Below are 18,666 nucleotides of genomic sequence, written 5' to 3'. Positions count from 1 at the left end.
GATATTAATTGAATCTTTGACAGACACCTCGATCGCGACGATATTAGCAACGATAAACCTAAACAACTTTGGCATTTTCTCAAACCATCAAAAAACATCTTTGTTAATAATTTAATAGGGGAGTTTGTGTGTTGGTTTGGGGTAATTTAACCCGACCGACGATCTTAACTCTCATTCGAACCATAATCGTAATAGTTGACAATCGCAATAATAATAATAATAATAATAATAATAATAATAATAACTAATAATTATAATTCGTAATAATAATAATAATAATAATAATAATAATAATAATAATAAAGATAATATTATTAAAAATATGAATAATCAATAATATATAATAAAGTTATTATAATAATAGATACATATAATATATATAATACATTTTTCGTATGTAGGATCGAGCTAAAGCTTACAATAATATTAACTAGAGAATGTAGCACATACTTCGAGCGTGTTGCTTCGTCATCTTATTTTCTTCTTTTTCTTTTTTTTTTTTTTTTACTTTAATATTGTATTATCACGCGTACTCACAGTATCATTATTTATCATTATTCCTAGTATTTCCTTTCTTTACCTTTCTTTGTTCCTTCCTTTCATTTTTTTTCCTTTTATATTTTTATTCTCATTCATAACAGGGCATTCGAGTGTCGATGTTTAAATATTTACAAACAGGATCGTAGAGAAGTCGACGAATAAATTATTAATTATTTATTTTATTTTATTTTACTTTACTTTACTTTACTTTATTTTATTTTATTTTATTTTATTTTATTTTATTTGTGTTGTTGTTCGTTCGTTCGTTCGTGGGTGTTCGTTTATTTATTTTTATTATTATTAATATTTTCTTCCCCATTTTTTTTTTCTTCTGTTTCCCCCTAAACGAAAGAAAAATGTAAAAATAAAAAGAACGGAAATTAAAATAAAAAAAAAGAACAAAAAAGAAAAAACAAAAAATATAGAATTTATGATCAAACAAAAAACAATAAACCGAAAAAAAAGATATATTACAGGAAAAAAAAATTAATATCGTTCTCTTCCTTATGTTTGTTTTGTTTTTCTTTTTTTTTTACTAAAAAAAATTCCGCACTTTTTTGCGTATAAAGACGATCGCCGTCTTCTAATGTACAAAAACATCCCCCATTTTTCTTTGTGTTTCTTCTTCTCATTCTTATTACGTTAATTTTTTTTTTTGTTTCCTCGCTATTACATACACGGCTGTTTGTAGATCGGTCTTTCATGAGTTGAACATATGTATGTATATATATATATATTGTTATACAATATGTATACATATATTATTAAATAAATAATCTTCAAATACGTTAATAAAGTCACTATGTTCATAATCCCTATTTACGTATGTATATATTTATATTCTGTATATATTTGCATCATATATATTTATTTATTCATTTATTTAATCATTTATTTATTTATTTATTTATTTATTCATTCATTTATTCATTCGTTTTTATTTATTTGTATGTATATATGCATATTTATATAGCGACGCTTATTTATAATTATTTATAGCGATATCATTTTGAATATAGCTGTGCTGAGACTCGCAAAATGGTAACCATTCGTTCGCTTAATATATTTGTTTTTTTTTTCCTTTATTTTTTATTCTTCTTCTTCTCTCATTTGTAGATATTAACAAAATCAAACGAGAAGAAACGAAGAACAAATTCTTTATATCCTCTTATTTATTCTTGGACCAACCTAACTCGATTCTTTAATCAAAAAGATCACGAACGATCTTTAAAAGGTATACGAGTAAAGTTATCTTTTATCTTCTTCTTATTCTTCTTCTTCCATGTTGAATCTATGTGTGAATAGATTACTATTCGTGAAAGAACAAGAAGAATTCGTGAAGAAGATATAATCTTCTTTCTTCTTTTTAATCCATCTTTCTTCATAGTCCTGTAAGCCATTTCCAGGCTCCTGGAGTCAAGGTTTATCGATCCTATCGATATAGGAAAAGGGACATCCTTAACGATCTTTTGTTGATAATTTATCAACATTTAGATGGACTCATTTGACAGGACTTTACACCAAGAAGGAGGACTTCACCCTCTATCTTATTCATTTTGCATTTTGGTAGATTTTCAAGGCCATAGCATCGACCTAATGGAAGAATCACACCCTTCAATAAACCGGGTAAGGTGGCCTGTGCGGCCACAATGGCGGAATGGGCGGTAAACTTCCATTCCAGGATCAAGTATCCTTGGTACTTAATGAAGAATCCTCGTCCTGACTACCTGGATACGGCATGCCAAGTTTAGGACCCTGTTGTACTACCACCACGCATTTCCTCATATGTTTCTCGAGTGTACTAGGTACGGAAAATGGCATCTCGCAGAAACGACATTTGTAAGTGTCTTTGCCGTGTCTACCGTGTGTCTTCATATGCCTCGTTAATTTAGAACTTTGTGCACAGGCGTAGGAACAAAGCTCGCACTTATACGGTTTCTCACCGGTATGCGATCGTCTGTGAACCGTCAAATTCGAACAATTCTTAAATACCTTGCCGCAATATTCGCAGGTATCGTTTCTACCACTTCGTTCTTTTTTCAATAATGGACTTGGTAAGCCTTGAAGTGCCAAACTAGATGTGGTTGCCTTCGAGGCTTTCCGAAATTCGTTGTTTTCCAAATAATGAGGACTCGGTAACCAAAGACCACCGAAATCTGGGCCGGACGATCTTGGAAAACCTTGTCCGGAAAAAATGTTTGCTGTCGTCGAAGAATTAAAGTTCGTTGGCGATAATGCACTGTCCTTTTCTTTGTTATTGTTCAAAGAATTAGCTAAATTCGATGATGATTCGGTTTTGATGAAACCACCACGATGATTTTCTTGAAGAGCTTGCCTGTAAGCTTCTGAATATTGCGCTATATTACTCAAGCCAAACTTTTCCATGAGGTCACCGACCAGACTGTCAGGTTTTTGATCGATCCTACCACTACTCTCTTCACCACTTTGACCCTGCGTCGTACTGAGATCCTCTGGTGTGTTCTCCTCGATGTCTTCTCTTTCAGCTTTCTGATCGTTTTCCTCAACTTCATCCAAATCCATATTTTCATCACAACTCGATCCATCGTCTGGGACCGTCTCAACGCTTCCTTGAGGACTGGCAGCGGCGTTTAACGTCTCTTGATGTTCCTTCCTCATATGTTTCCTTAATTCAGCAAAATTCGACAATTCTAATTCGCATACTTCGCACCTCGTATTTTGTTGACCTGTCTGCCCATCCTGGGTACCACCATCTTGCTGATATTGTCTCTCCTTCTCTCGATGACTACGCCGATGAACGATCAAATTCGATTGGAATCGAAATTTCTTGTCGCAGACCTCGCAAGCATAAATTGTCTCCGAACCGGAATCAGCAATGATAGGAGTTGAGGCTACCGGTGGACTAGTTTTCTCGCTGTCCGTCGAATTATTATTATTGTGATGTCCAACAGGACTTTGACTGTAACACGGTGGCGAATTTTCTTTCTGATGATTATTATGCGTAAGATTAGCCGGATTTTGTGTAGCTGGGCTCGGTGGTTCTACCACCGGTTGTACACGAGACGGTGGTCTTTGTTGTGATTGTTGTTGTTGTTGTTGTTGGGTTTGTAAAGTTGAAGGTACCGGTACAACGCTGGTCACACTAGGCGGTGCAGGATTCGAGCTGTTGGGATTTGGATTTCCGCTGTTGGGTGGAGCCGCGCCTAAGGACGGATTAGCGAGGCTCCTTAGGCGCGCCGAGTAAAAATCCAGGTTGGCTTCTAATGGTGGTGGATGTGCCTGTGCACTAAGTGCACGACCGTGAGATAATTCGGCTAAATTTGCTAAATTTCTTGCGTTGTTTAAAGAATCCAACGAGCTACGGACGAGTGGATCACCTAAATTTAAACCGTCCATACCGCGTAACGGATCACCTAGGTTTTGTAAATTTCTCGTTGCCGTTTGTAATTCTTGTAGGCCTCTGTAACTGGCCAATGGGTTTAACGCTAAGAAATCTGGCCTGAACATAGGTGGAAAACTTCTCTCCAAATGTTGGGGTAGCCTTAAGAAACTGTGTAACGGGTCACCAACCAACGAGGCTGACGTTTGAAGTTGCTGACGACTTCCACTGCTACCGCTCGTGTTCGTTCCAGCTGAACTGTTAGCTGCGGATGAACTTCCGGTTGACTTGCCGCTTAAATTCAAGTGATTCGGCGGACTTAGGTGATGCGCATGCGTTGGCGTGGGCGTGGGTGGACTCGGTGCTGGTGTATTCGACGAGGAATTCGTCGACGGTGAGGACGAACTATACAAACGGGCACCGTGGACGCTTTGCGCGTGCTGAAGTAACTCCCACGCGGACGATACTCGTCTTGAGCATTGAGAACATTGCAGCCATCTTGGTTCTGGAAATAGAAACAAATTCAATTGTTTTGTTAAACATTTGTCTTTATTTTCAATATCAAATAAATATACAATTAATTAGATTATTGTATAACGCGATTAATATTGTTTGTTACGCGTTATAGGAAATCGTTTCGTATGAAAAATGTTTGTATTATTTTAAGGTTATGTCACTGTTAAATATATAAAGAGATTATTATTATATAACTCGCGGATTTGTTAAATATCGTCGATATATTTTTTATTAAAAAGAAATCAATTACTTTCGATGTATTATTTTCTTCAAGTTTATTTGTCGTAATGAAAAAAATAAGAAAATGATATAATATAATAATCGTATATATCTCAAGGGAAAGATATTTGGACGCATAGATGCGCGAGCGCTTGCGAACATCAATAAATTCTCGAAGGTTCCCTTAATTTGAGAAAATCGGGATAGAAATCCGCTTTGCCGATTGAATTCTGAATTCAAACGGCACGCCTGTGTCAAATTGCGGGTTCTAGCCTTGCAGGGGCTTAAAAATAATATCCCTTGGAGCAGGATGGTCGATGGTGGATAGTGATCGAGGGGGTGGGTGGGTTTGAGGGTAGCCGTTCCAACGTAGCAGCTGAAACTGACCCTTAACGACTTCTCAACCCTCCCTTATGACAGCGCGGGAGGGACGGGTTTTGAATTTCAATGTTTTTAATCCGGAATATCAGATTTTCTCCCATTTTTCATAGCTCATAGCTTTCGAACGAATCCAAGTTACACATTTTGCGGGGTGGTGGTCTCTCTTTCTTCTTCTTTTTTTATTAATTTGAAGTCACCCTTCCTTCTGATGATAAAAAAAAAAAAGAAAAGAAAAAAAGGAAGAGTGGGGGGGGGGTCTTTATCGTCACATATTTTGTGTTTTGTCACCCTCTCTTACTAGAAAAAGCCATCGTCAAATGCGAAACATAACCGCGGAAACATATTCGCTTCGATCGTAACACACACGATGTTGTTAAAGGGGGATCGCAAGTCGACTTAAATTTACGCCGACGTTAAAGCACTTATCGGCTCTTTTTTTTCTCTTTTCTTTTTTCTTTTTTCTTTTCTTTTCTTCTTTTTTTTTTTTTTTTTTTATCGGAAGATTTTATCGCAAAGTCGTTTTAGACGATCGATCTATCTATAACTTATCATGATTTTTCAACAAAGTTTAAAGTGCTTTAGAAATAGGTGATAAATAGATGTTATTTATTGGACGATTATATCTTTCTTTTTTCTTTTTTTTTTTGCTTATACAAATTTTGCGTAGAAAATAAACAATAAAAAAAATTTGTTGGATATGTTATATTATGTTAGATTTCAAATTAAATCAAAATAAATAAAACCGATACGTTAGACGTCACGTTTTAATTTATGAATATCAAAACTCAAGTTTATAATCGAAAGTTTCATTTAAATTATTCGCGATTTTGATTGATTAAATGATTCGCGTTAATTTAATGAAACAAATAAAGTTTATTATGCGTTAGATCAAATTATCATTTGTGACAACGAATGAGAAATAATAATAGGTCAAATTTAAACCTACTAAATTTGTTCCTACGCGTGTTGATTTTCATTTAAAAAGAGAAATAAAAATGAAAAAGAATACAACAGAAATTCCTCTGTCTCTCTCTCTCTCTCTCATGGTTTTTTCATTTACAATACGAGGACTGAAATCCCGAGGTCCGGTCAAAGTTTACTTGAAACTTTTTCTTTTAGTGGAAGAAAAAGATTGGCTTTTCTTCTTTTCCTTCCTTTATTTTTTTTCCATTCTCAACGAGATAAGTAAAATGAAGAAGGAAGTTAAGATCGACGGGTGTTTCGTTTTTACATACAGTGTGTCTGTCTGTCCTTCCTCGATAAGAGAAAAGCAGAACAAAACAAAAAAAAAAAAAAAAAGGAAAAAATAAAACGAACATCTTCGAAAGAAACAAATGAGAAAGAAAGTGGATACAGGAAGGAAGAAAAAAAGTTCGTAAGAGATTAAAAAGTTCAAGATTGTCGTCGTCGTCGTCGTCGTTCTTGGACGAGAAAGAGAAAGATAGAAAGAGAAAGAGAGAGAATACAATGTAAGGATGTTTAGCTGAACGAACGAGAAGCAAAATCAGTGTAGGAGACAAAGAGGTTTGTAAGAAAATAAAGCGGTCCCTAATTAAATGGCCGTTCTGGACAGAATAAAAAAGAAAAAATAGAAAAGGAAAAAGAAAAGAAAGAAAGAAAGAAGGAAAGAAAGATAGAAGAAAATTGTCGAACGAGTTTTTAAAGCAGAACGCGTTCGGTGAATCGAGATTTACGAGTTCTTTTAATCTCTTTTAAGTTCACCCTCGTTAACCTTAAAGTACAACTATCCTCCTCCTCCTCCTCTTCCTCTTTCTTCTCCTCCTCCTCTTCTTCTTCTTATTCTTCGAAATTGTATATATATATATATATAAACAAAACAAAGGAATAAAAAAAGAAAGAAAGATGTTAGCCTCGTACTCGTTAGAAACTCGTAGAAGTATCAACGATTAATTCACCTACTTGCCATACTGACTTATTTATTAATCGAATGTTAATGTAGCTTTGTGCGAATGAGACAGGACAGTACAGGACACGACATACAGACAGACAGACAGACAGATTGATGCTTGACGGTTCGAGAAACTTTTGTTTTATCGAGTACACGTCAGAGACACGGGATTCATGAATACGTTACGCACACACAATGGACACACATATATCGTTGCAGCATTATAACAAGGTGCCAAGTGGCATAACGAGTCCTATGGTGGGCGTAGCGAATATTTTTTTTTCTCCTCTCTTCTCCTCTCCACTTTTTTCTTCTTGTTTGTTTTTTTTTTTTGTTCTTTTTATTCCACGATGTTTCACTAACCTTTCACTACTGAGAGATGAATTGAATCTAGAACTTTTAATTCATTCGTTAGTTCTTGGAAAAACCATTTACAGAAAACACATCCCATGGAGATTAGAATTTCGTCATTATCATGATTCATTTATTGCGATCAATTGTGTAAATAATTATCCTCCTTGAAGATCCAAGGTTTGTTCTCTTTTTTTTCTTTTCTTTTCTTTTCTTTTCTTTACGGACAAAGGAAGATCCTTTTGTTTAGCGAATTAAATGCAGGTAAAAAGTTTGACTTTTTTTCTTTATTTTTAAAGAAAAATTTTTCTACGAGTCATTCATAATCATTGATGTTTGGGTATAACATAGGAGGTAAATTAGCGTTGAAAATTGGACTAAATAGAAATTGGAATGAGAAAGGAAAGGAGAGGAAAGAGAGAGAAAATAAAAAGGGACTAGTCAGGAAGAAAAGGAAGGTCGTAAAAATGGGAAGCGTGAAAATTTAGAATATTGTTTGGCGCTGCGGGCGTTAGGCGCCCTTCCCCCACTTTCTCAAACCCTCAAGACAGGAGGTTCCTTCTTTTCCGGAAGTTGAAAATATTGCCGCTTTCCCTCGGGGAAGTATGTAAGAGTAAGTAAGAAAAAAAGAAAAGTAAAATAAGAAAAGAAAGAAAGAAAGGAAGGAAGAAAGAAAAGGACGTTGATGGTGGTGACTGTGGTGGTGGAAAGATAAGCGAGTATATTTCTATGGTATATAATAAAGGTGTATCGATTTAAAGTGCGGGTCCTTTTCATATGCAAACACCATACTTTCTCTTTCTGCCCATCCTTTAGGATTATTTTCCCCAGATTTTTTTTCATGATCATCTCTTGTGACTTGGTAAATGGCTACTGGACTCCTTGAAATATAATATATCTCGTCAAAAATCATTTCATCTTATTTTATCTCTCGAAAGATAGATATATAGTCTTCAACACGATTAAGATAATAAATTACATTCATCCTGTATTTTATACTTTAAACGTAATTTTATTTGCATATTTATACGTGTTAATTAATTATTTGATTATAGTATTATATTCATTATATTTGATAATATAATTTACTTGAATATTTTGATATTATACAAATTTCTAGAATTTTTAATATAATCATAAGGAAATATATTAAGTTTTTGCATATAATATTTGAGATCTGTACCAAAATTTATATCTTTTTAAGAAGAATTTTAATAATTACCAATATAATATTAGTTTATATATTAAATAAAATAATTTGTAGATAATAATAAAAGAATACTTTATAAAAAGATTACTATTAAAATATTACAATACTTATATTACATTTAGTAGTGTAAAACAGTAAATCTTATTATAACTTTCATTTGCAAAAATTATAATTTACATTATTAAATATATCTCGTTTTAATATTTGATATTTAATTAACAAATTAATATGAATAAAATTCAATATGTTTAGTTATGCTACTAGAGAAAAAGTTGAGTTACTTTTTTGATCGGATTTTATTGAATAGAAATAGAAAACTATTAGATGGTAAGAACGTTGTATAGGTAAGTATAGTATTCCATACATAGAAATAGTATAAGAGAGAAAGAAATCTTTTGGAATGGTGACCGACCGATTTTCTTCAGAAATTGCCCGTCAAATTGGCCAGGCCGACGTTTCGAAGTAAATCGTTTGGAATATACCATTGTTTAACGACAAGTAGAGCCATGGTCATCCTTTCGAATACTTCCTTTTAACCCTTTCACGGAAGATTTCATACGAAACGAGCAACAACTGCATCGGTATGTAAGGGTGATCGTAAAGTGACATATTCGAAAGATGAGTGAAATTCTGTCTTTTCTTTGTAATAGTTTAAAAAATATTTTCTATATGTGTATATATATGTATGTGTTTGTATGCAGATATGCGTACTTTACTATTTGTCGATTGATTTTTTTTCAGTGCAATTATTTAAATAATAAATACAAATATCTAAACGTAAATTACACGATTAAATTTTACATTTTCAAATGGGAACTCGAAAGATTGTTAAAAATACATTTTTCAATACTTAATATTTAAGTATTTGATTACGTGTGATAAGATAAGGTGTTTAGGATTAAAATTGTATTGTAATATGTTAAGTATTATTGAAATGTATGACTCTGTAAAAAAGATAATATGTATTGACACGTAAACTGTAAAGATCAAGGTAAAAAATTAATTGTAATGTTTTATATTTATTAACAAGTCATAATAAAAAAATTTTTTAGTTGTTGATGAAGTCCCCAGTAAGGGACGAAACGTACAACTAGTTCAAAATAAATTGTTCATAAGATTTATTAACCGTCTAAAATTCCCTTTGAGACTTATATTAATAATATATTTTTATATCGATAATTAAATTAATATTTAACTTTGAAAAATATTTTTGTTCTTTCGTATGTGTGTAAAAAACAAAAAAGGGGTCTGATGAATGTTGTTCTTACAAGTATGAAATAAGATATTTCTCAAGATGAAATAAATAGATGATAAGAAAGGTATCTAGATATTAGGAAAGATTTGAAAGATTTGTTTTGTTTTTTTTTTTTTCGACAATCGAAGCAGTAACCCATCTGCTGGTCTCGCCCTATCGAAAGGTTTCGCACCCACCCGTGACGTCATGGTACACAAAGGATCGTAATCCAGAATGGCGTGTGACAATATTAAAATATTGATTAGCCAACGTATGCGACGTATGCACTTTGTCCCTGGCACAAGGGTTGCACTTAAAAGGGCCGGCGCTTGCAATGGATCGTGTATCGTATCCCAGGTAGGATAGATTGTGGGCGATTTTAATCAGGGACCTATGGTCACGTGGATCTTTACAAATTCTTTCTATCAATGTGTCCATTTTAAAATTTGCGCTACTATCGATATGTAATTTATAGTATTTATATTTTATTTTGAATATATTATAACGTTATTAACTCGTTCGAAAATAAAATACAAATATTTAGATTATATTGATAGAAAGTAAATGGAAAAAATGAACACAGTGATATAAATTATTAAAATTGCATTTATAAGTGTGTGTTGATAGGATTAAAATAAAATTTGAGAAAAAAGAAAAATAAGTTAGAATAACGCGCATTTATTTTTTTCCCCTTTAATTTAATTTAAAAGAATTGACATTAGAGTTGACGTGACACGGTCGGTGAAATCACTTTGAAAATTTGAAGTTTCTATTTTTAGCAAAGAATAACTCACGAATGGAACTTTAATATCCATGTACGATCGCAAACGTACACCTTGCGGTCAGTACGCGGTGCCAGGGACAAGATTGGTCAGACAACAGTGCCTCTCTTTTTCTCTTTCTCTCTTTCACAGATCCTTTATGTCGCCCGTTCGTTCGTCCGACCGCAAACATCAAGAATGGACCACCGGGTCCCATTAAATTTGCCTTTTATCTCTAACAAAAGCTTCTTCTTCGTGGAGTTTAAAAAATAAATGTATTGTACCTTTATATGTCATTTCTCTCTACGAGAACAAAAAACAATACTTCGTACCAGACGTCAAAACAAAAGAATATATATAAATAAACAGATAAATAAATAATATTATAATAAATAAAATATGATTTAAAAAATCGGTGCTTTTACAAAATGGAAGAAAAAAAAAGAATCAGTGTGAAAAAAATAAATAAATTAATGTGTGGATAAAATAACAAAATAGAATAATTAAAGGATTCGTAGGTGCAAAATATAGAACTAAAAAAGAAGAATAAAAAAAGAGAGAGAAGAAAAGTCAGGGTCGTGTCAAAGTTTAGTACAAAAAAAATAATAAAAAAAAGGGTAGACGAGATTAGGGTAAGGGGTTCAATAAAAACAAAATAAAAATATACCAAAAAAAAGAAAGGAATAATCAAAGAATTTGTCGGTATAAAAAAACGTGGAAGCAACGAAAAGGAAACAAAAAAAATCAAATGAAATGAGATCAGGGTTGCCTCGTGTTTGGTATAAAAAAAAAAGAAAAAAAAAACAGGAAAAGAATTCTAAATAAATAGAAAATATTAAAAAAAAAGTTCGTGGGTGTTGGGCATAGAAAAAAAATTAAAAGAAAAAAGAAAAAGAAAATAAAAGAGAAGAGAAAGATCAGTGGTTGCATCAGAGTTAAACTATACAAAATATATAAATAAATAAATAAATAAATAGAATATAGTTTTAAAAGATTCGTTGTGGTGTAAAACATAGAGGGAAAAGAAGAAAAATAAAACAAAAATAAAAGAAAATAAAATGAAGGAAAAAGAAGGGAGATCAGGATGTAGCCAATTCGCAAGCAATTCTCGAGACGCCTCAGGCGGTCCAAGAAAACGGGATACGTGCGAGAAAGAAGAAGAAGAAGAAGAAGAAGAACAAGAAGAAGAAGAAAAAAAGAAAGAGAGAGATAGATAGAACAGGGAGAATCCTTCGTGGACCAAGAAGGGGTCGGAAAGAAACCATAAAGAGCAGCTGGGTGAAAAACCTCACCCGCTACGACGAGAATTAATATTCCAGACAAACGTGACAGATAGATCAAATCTGCATCTCACCCAGAGCGCTCTCTGGTGTCAATTCCAACGGATTATCGCTTCCTTTCTCTACTCTCACACCACCCACCTCCCCAAAACACCCAACCCCCAACCACTTTTTCTGAAACCTTCTTTTCTCATTGCTAACTTCCCTATCTGCTATATATATAGATATATATTTATTTTTCCAACTCTTCGAATCTATCCCAACATATTTTCTTTCTTGCTTTCTTTATTTCTTTCTTGCTTATTCTTTTATTAATATTGATATTGTTATTTGCAATTCAATTGTGAGATTGAAATGGATATATTGTTATCAATATATTTCAAATGATCGAATTAGACGAACGAAAACAATATTTATAATATAAATGAAGACAATTGTGAGAAATTATATAATTATTCAATTATATGCGATGAGAATATTATTTTGAGTATAAATAATAAAATTCATTTTTGTCTTGAATTCGCACAATTGTAATATTATAATTAAGATTTCATATCTATAATATTATATTTGATATGAATAATGTTTAATATATACAAACGGAATAATATTTTTATTAATTGAGAACTCGTTCGAATTGTTAAAAATTAATTTAAGAAATAATAATTGCATTTGCAATCCATCGAACAAATTTCATCTAATATAAGTTTCAAAACTATTTAAATATATATTTTCCAAATTAATTATCCGAGAGAAGAAAAAAAATGTTATTTAATTATACACTTATAAATATAATTCATCATAGTTACTTATATCGGGTGTAACAAATTGTAGGAGGGGGATAAAAATTTGATGAAATTTGAACGTTAGAGATATTTTCAAAAGACAGATGATTAAGAATAAACTTAATCGATAACAGGTATGGTCTAATGAATTCGAATAGGTATAGGGATGAAAACCAGAACGATAATGACGATGACGATGACGATAATCAGGGTCCTGCTGTCATCGGTTGATCTTACCTGGGCCGCATGCAGCGCGTTAAACGAAACGAAACGAAACGAAACAAAATGAAACGAAAAGAAAAGGAAAGGAAAGAAAACTCTGACACGAGCAAGCAAGCAAGCAAGCAAGCAAGCAAGCAAGCAGCACGTACGCAGGCACGTTCGTACGAACGTTAGATGAATGGCTCGTGCGTACCACGTGGCCAAACAATAGGAAGATTCTAATTAGGCTGCTTTCGAGTTGGCCGGTTTGTAAAGTGACAAAAAATTCTGACAAAAAAGACAACGAAAGGGGCAGAACCAAGGAATATACATATACATATATATATATATGCATGTATATGTTGTTGTATATATATATGTATATATACATACATGTGTATACTTGATTTATACATATATCTAGTATGTGTGTATAGATACAGGGAATAAGGGAATAAGGGACCAGGACGGGCACGAGCTTCACTCGCGTTCTGCTACGAAAAAAGGGGTTAACTCTTGCGACAAAACGGATAGCTAAGGGAGAAAGGGGTGCTGTTGGTTGGTTGGCTTGCTGCGTGCTTCACGCTTCGTGATGAAGCCTTTAAGGATAGGCTTGGTTGATCCGTCGGTCGTGTGTACCGGATAAACTCGATCCTTTCTTTCAAATTTTATATAGAAATCTGTTGGTTAAGTATGTAGGTAAAAGTTTCATTCAGAATATAAGTGTTAATGTGTTCATAATTTGTTACTATTAATATAATAGAATTATTTGTATAATATAAATGTTTTTGAAATATTCATTTGATAAGTATAACGTTAAGATTTTGATCAGATGTGTTAATGATATATTATATATAGTAAAAGTAATGAAGTTCACACTATAATAGTATCGTAATAAATGTGCAAAATTCATTTGATAAATAAAACTAAATAAGTTTAATTAAATTATTTAATATGACACGAGATTCTTATGTGTACACTTTTTTAAGAAAATACCGTCGATTTGTTGAAAAATATAACCCACGAAATGATTCCGAGAGTGCAAACAAAAGGATTAATTATATATTAATAAATTGTGATATTAATAATAATAATTAAGATAAAAATAATTATAGATATTATACGTTTATGGATTAATCAAAATATATTAATTTTTGTATAATTTTTTCCCTAACGATATATAAATAAAATCTATCACAAACAGACAAATAAAGAAATTTATAAAATCAAAAACCATAAACGTAATTTCTATACAACAATATCGAACAACAACAAATACGAGAAGCAATAAATACTATTTCCCTTATCATAAAAAAAAAAAAACAAAATGTAAACCGTGTGTACAACGTATGACAATAGGAATAGAAAAAATATACAAAAAAAGAAAAAACATGGTAAAATAAAGATAAAAAGAAAAAAAAAAAGAAAGAAAAAGGTTTTTCAATGAAATGTGAACACCCGCGCGTTAAACCTATCGACAATGCAACGATGTGACCCCTTTGGAGGGATAGATGATGATTTGCGGAGGGGTGTAGAGGGGTATAGAGGCAGGTTCAACCCCGAACTCAAAGCGGGCGCTTTAAATTCAAAAATCGAATCTACCGCATCGACATTGTTCGTGTTCGTTGGACCACGTCCGACATCAGATGGCCGATCATGAACGTACTTTAAACCCTCGAAACTTTTTTTTACCTTTCGCTTCTCTATCGATAATTCCTAAGTGTCCGTGTATTAGTAATTTAGGACGTACAATAACTTCCTTCATACGTATAAGTTTATTTTCCTATTTATTCCCGAAAAAAAGAAAAGAACTTTTCATCGGACAATTTTTATTATCGAAAATTAAACTCGATTATTTTTTTATAAATCTGTCACGTGATATATAATCTTGAATGATAGTATGTATCAAGAAGGGAGGAATGAAAGATAGGATAAAAAAAAAGTGTGATAGAAATGTAAAATATTTCTTACCGGAATTGACGGTGTTGGTGTCAGCATCGACAGACTCGGTTTTTTGCTTTTTAGGAATTTCTTCCTTGTCATCGTCGATATCCTCCGTTCGTCTTTTCGGCGTCGAACTTGCACTAGCTCTAAGCTCGATCGGACTTCCGGTATCCGGTGCTGTACCCTGAGGCGTAGGTGGACTTTCAAGTCTACCACCCCTTTTGTTGATAGGTGCGGAAATACTTGGTACCGAATTAAGTTTCGAATCTTGATCCGTAGTTTTAAGGGCAAGAGCGTCCTCAGGATCGGAGTCCTCTGGTGCTGCCGTAGCCGGAGGACTATGACACCCTTGGAGAGTACTGCGACAATGGTTGACCTTGTGCTCGATGAAACGAACTATCTCGCCAAGGGGATAGGACGCCCTGCAACCTCCGCATTGGACGGTGTCTGGGGACGTACTACTTTGCGAAGTTTCCGCTATAAAAAGAAATATATATATATACGTCAATATATAAAAAATATGATTAATTTATTTAATATTTATTTCATTAAATGTATAATTATATATATATTAAGAATATAATCAATATTGATTGATACCCCATTAAGAATATTATTATTAAGAAAGATAAGATTATTATCTTAATAAATTATATTTTTGTATGATAACATATTCAATTACAATTCCAAATTATACTTTGGATATTGAAAGGAATAAAAACGAAGGGGTGGGGGGTGTTTGTGGGAGNTGTTTGAAATATTCATTTGATAAGTTAAACATTAAGATTTTGATTAGATGTATAATGATTATTAAAAAATAATTTTATTATTAAGAATATAACCATTATGATTAATTAAATTAATGAACGATTCTTTTTGTGCAGAAAATATAATAAATATATTGTTAATTTATTTAAAATATTGATTTGAACTTAGAGATAAATAATATATTATACGGAAAATGAATCAATGATTCTTACAGAAAAAATGATAACATTTTTTATTGGAAAAAAAAAAACTAATTTAAATTTAATCAAGATAATATATCGTGGAAGATAATTTGTAAATTTTCACAATTCGATATCACGTTAAATATACAAATTAATTTAAATTTAATCAAGATAATTAATATATAAAGAAAGTAAATCGCAAAATTATTGTTTAAAAAAAAATCTACAATTTTTCAAGTTCGACAAAAGAAAAGTGAAAAAAAATAATATTGTAAATTAATTACAAATATATTTCAAAGAACGTTTATACAATCCTACTGCTAATTAATATCCCCCCCCCCAAAAAAAAACAGGAACGAACGTTCGTCTTGTAAAATAAACGATTTTTCATTGCTGGTTATTGCAAAAAATATAATCGATAAAGAAGAATTAATTTTTCTTAATTTATATTAAGAAAAATAAATAAAGATTAATACAAAAGTATCTTTTTCTCGAGCATTGATAAAAGGATTCACTTTCATATTGAATAGGTCATATAATTTACTAATGGTGAAGGGTCAGATGGTGTCCCGAGGTCAACCGCAGACGCAACAATTCACTTTTAAGTGTCCTCTAAGAGACTACCGAAAGAGATTTCTCCTAGAAACAGTCTGGGACATTAACATAGAGATTGGCAAGAGTTTCATACATCGATCTTTCCCTCCGACTGAGTCAAGTATCCATATCCATCCGGATGGGGTTGCCAGCTCGTCGAGAAAACAAGAAAAACTCTTTCCATTTCTTTCTCTCTCTCTCTGTCACTCACTCTTTCTGCCCATTTCGATGCTATTCTCTAGATATTTTCTTTTCTTTCCTTTTTTTTTATTTCTCTCTTTCTCTGTCCTTCGATCTCACTTACTTTTCCTAGTTGAACCATCAAGAACGTTTTCCCTTTTTATTTTTTCTTTACGGAGGTGGGGGTGGGGTGGAGGGGAAGGTGGATTAGAATGAGAGAGACAAAGAAACATTGTTCTTTCGTTCATTTTTTATTTCCTCTCTCATTCTCTCTCTCTCTCTCTAGTTTTTCTTTTTTTCTTTTTAAATACTTCTCATTATACTCCCACTTGTTTATCATTTATTCTTACTCTCTTTATCCCTCTCTCTTTCTTTCTCTCTCTTTCTTTTTCTCTCTTTGACATAAACTCTACCTTCCCTTTTTCCCTACCCTTTCCTAGGTGCGCCAACTCGGTTCGATTCTTTCTGGGCGGAGCTCTCTTGACCATTGGCCAAAGCGCAAACTCGTTTCGTTTTACAGTTCTTCCCTCTCTCCCATCTTTACCTCACTCACTCACTCGCTCATTCACTCTCTCTCTCTCCTTCTCTCTCTCGTTTTCTATCTCGCGGTTAAAATCAGAAGAATATTAAATCGAACGTTAAACGTGGTATACTCTTGAATTACACCTCATTCTTAAATAGAAAATTTGAATAAAGATCGTAAAGATCTCTTATAGATGGGAAGATTTCGCACAAACACACACACACACAGACATACTTCTTTCAAAAAAAAAAAAAAATATCATCTTAAGATAGCTCTCCTCTTTCACCGGAAACCTAAAGAAAGAAAGAAAGAAAGAGAGAGAGAGAGAGAGAGAGAGAGAAAAAGTACTCGTACTTTGACGTGAAAGAAGAGTATAAGATCTTAATCATTTTTTTTTTCATCTTTTTTCCTTTTCTTTTCATTCGTTCATTCCTGAACGGAAGAAAAAGAAAAGGAAAATAGAATTAGATAAAGATGATTTTGTGATAAACGCCATAAGAAAAAGATACATCGGTCACAAGGCACGCGAATCGAAAGAAAAGTTTCTTAAGGGAAGAACAAAATTTGTGTTGGGGGATGTGAAAAGGATGAAAAAGAATGAAAGAGAGAGAGAAAGAGTATAAAAATGACGAAAGAAAAAAGATGGCCGTTCGTTTGGATCTAGTGAATGGATGACGGACGAACGGACGGACGGACGGACGGACGGACGGGTTTTCGGGCCCGTTATTCGCCTACGATTCAAAAGCGCTCGGTTAGAAACAAGAGACGCGCGACCGGTCGTTAGCGACAATGGGCTTTTGTTTTTTCGGGGGCAGATGTTGGACCAAAACGATGTTGGAGCGACGGCTACCAACGGTACGACCGCTAGAACTACCCTATGAATTACCTAGGGTTGAGGTACTTTTTAAGATTAGGTTGAAGAAGTACATCCGAAGATAACTATATTATCCTTTCTGTATATATGTATATTTCTTCTTCATTTGTATATAAGAAAATTTAACTCACACATTTTTATCTATTTTTTATTTTATACGAATAAGTATTCGCGTTTACATTTTATCGTAATTTTTATCATTTTTGTGAGACCGAATTATCAGAACTTGTCGAAATGGATAATTGAATTATAACGAGTCTTTATTATTTGTGTGTGTGTTTTTTTTAGGGTAAATATTTATAATGTTACATATATTTTTTGTATACTATTTTATTTGGTTCTTAATTTTTTTGTCTTTTTTAGTTGATATTTAATAATATAAATTAAAAAGTGTAATATTATCGCGTTTGTATTTGATTGTTTGGAAAGTTTTCTCGTGCCGATTTACGTAATGTATGAATATTATTTCGTTAATATATTATTTTCAAAAACGTATAAATATATAAATAAATATGTATCGTATCAATGCTACTTTTCAGGTGACCAAAAAAATAATTGAAAGTTTGAAATTATTTACAGGATTTGAATTGAAACTAAATATATAATAATAATAATAATTTGTAAATGATTGTGGATAGAATATGTAGAAATTGATAGAAAAATATTTTAAAGTATAGAGACAATTCTTCTAATATTTAATATACATGTGTGTTGGTATAAAACAAAAGAGAGAGAAAGAGAGAGACATATATAACTATACCAGTTATCTTGAGAATATAATCGATTCCACTTTCGAAGCTTGGACAAAGTTACGACATATGATAGAAGAGGGTTGCTTTGTAGTCTATATATATAT

At 32.5% G+C, this 18,666-nt stretch overlaps 1 protein-coding gene across 1 annotated transcript in view; it reads right to left on the bottom strand.

Annotated features, from left to right (window-relative positions):
* Window positions 1-1,472: 1,472 nt before the first annotated feature.
* Window positions 1,473-18,666, bottom strand: part of LOC106787560 (B-cell lymphoma/leukemia 11A) — a 35,601-nt gene continuing 18,407 nt past the window's right edge. The window contains exons 2-3 of the mRNA XM_014749997.1: window positions 14,717-15,166; window positions 1,473-4,403 (exon numbers count right to left, since the gene is read on the bottom strand). Of these exons, the coding sequence (XP_014605483.1) occupies window positions 2,224-4,403; window positions 14,717-15,166 (2,630 nt within the window). The 3' untranslated portion in view covers window positions 1,473-2,223. The remainder of the gene's footprint in view (window positions 4,404-14,716; window positions 15,167-18,666) is intronic.

This window comes from Polistes canadensis, unplaced genomic scaffold, assembly GCF_001313835.1.
Source record: "Polistes canadensis isolate GaletaPanama2010 unplaced genomic scaffold, ASM131383v1 scaffold_105, whole genome shotgun sequence".
Classification (NCBI taxonomy): domain Eukaryota; kingdom Metazoa; phylum Arthropoda; class Insecta; order Hymenoptera; family Vespidae; genus Polistes; species Polistes canadensis.
This window is presented reverse-complemented; position numbering and strand designations above follow the sequence as displayed.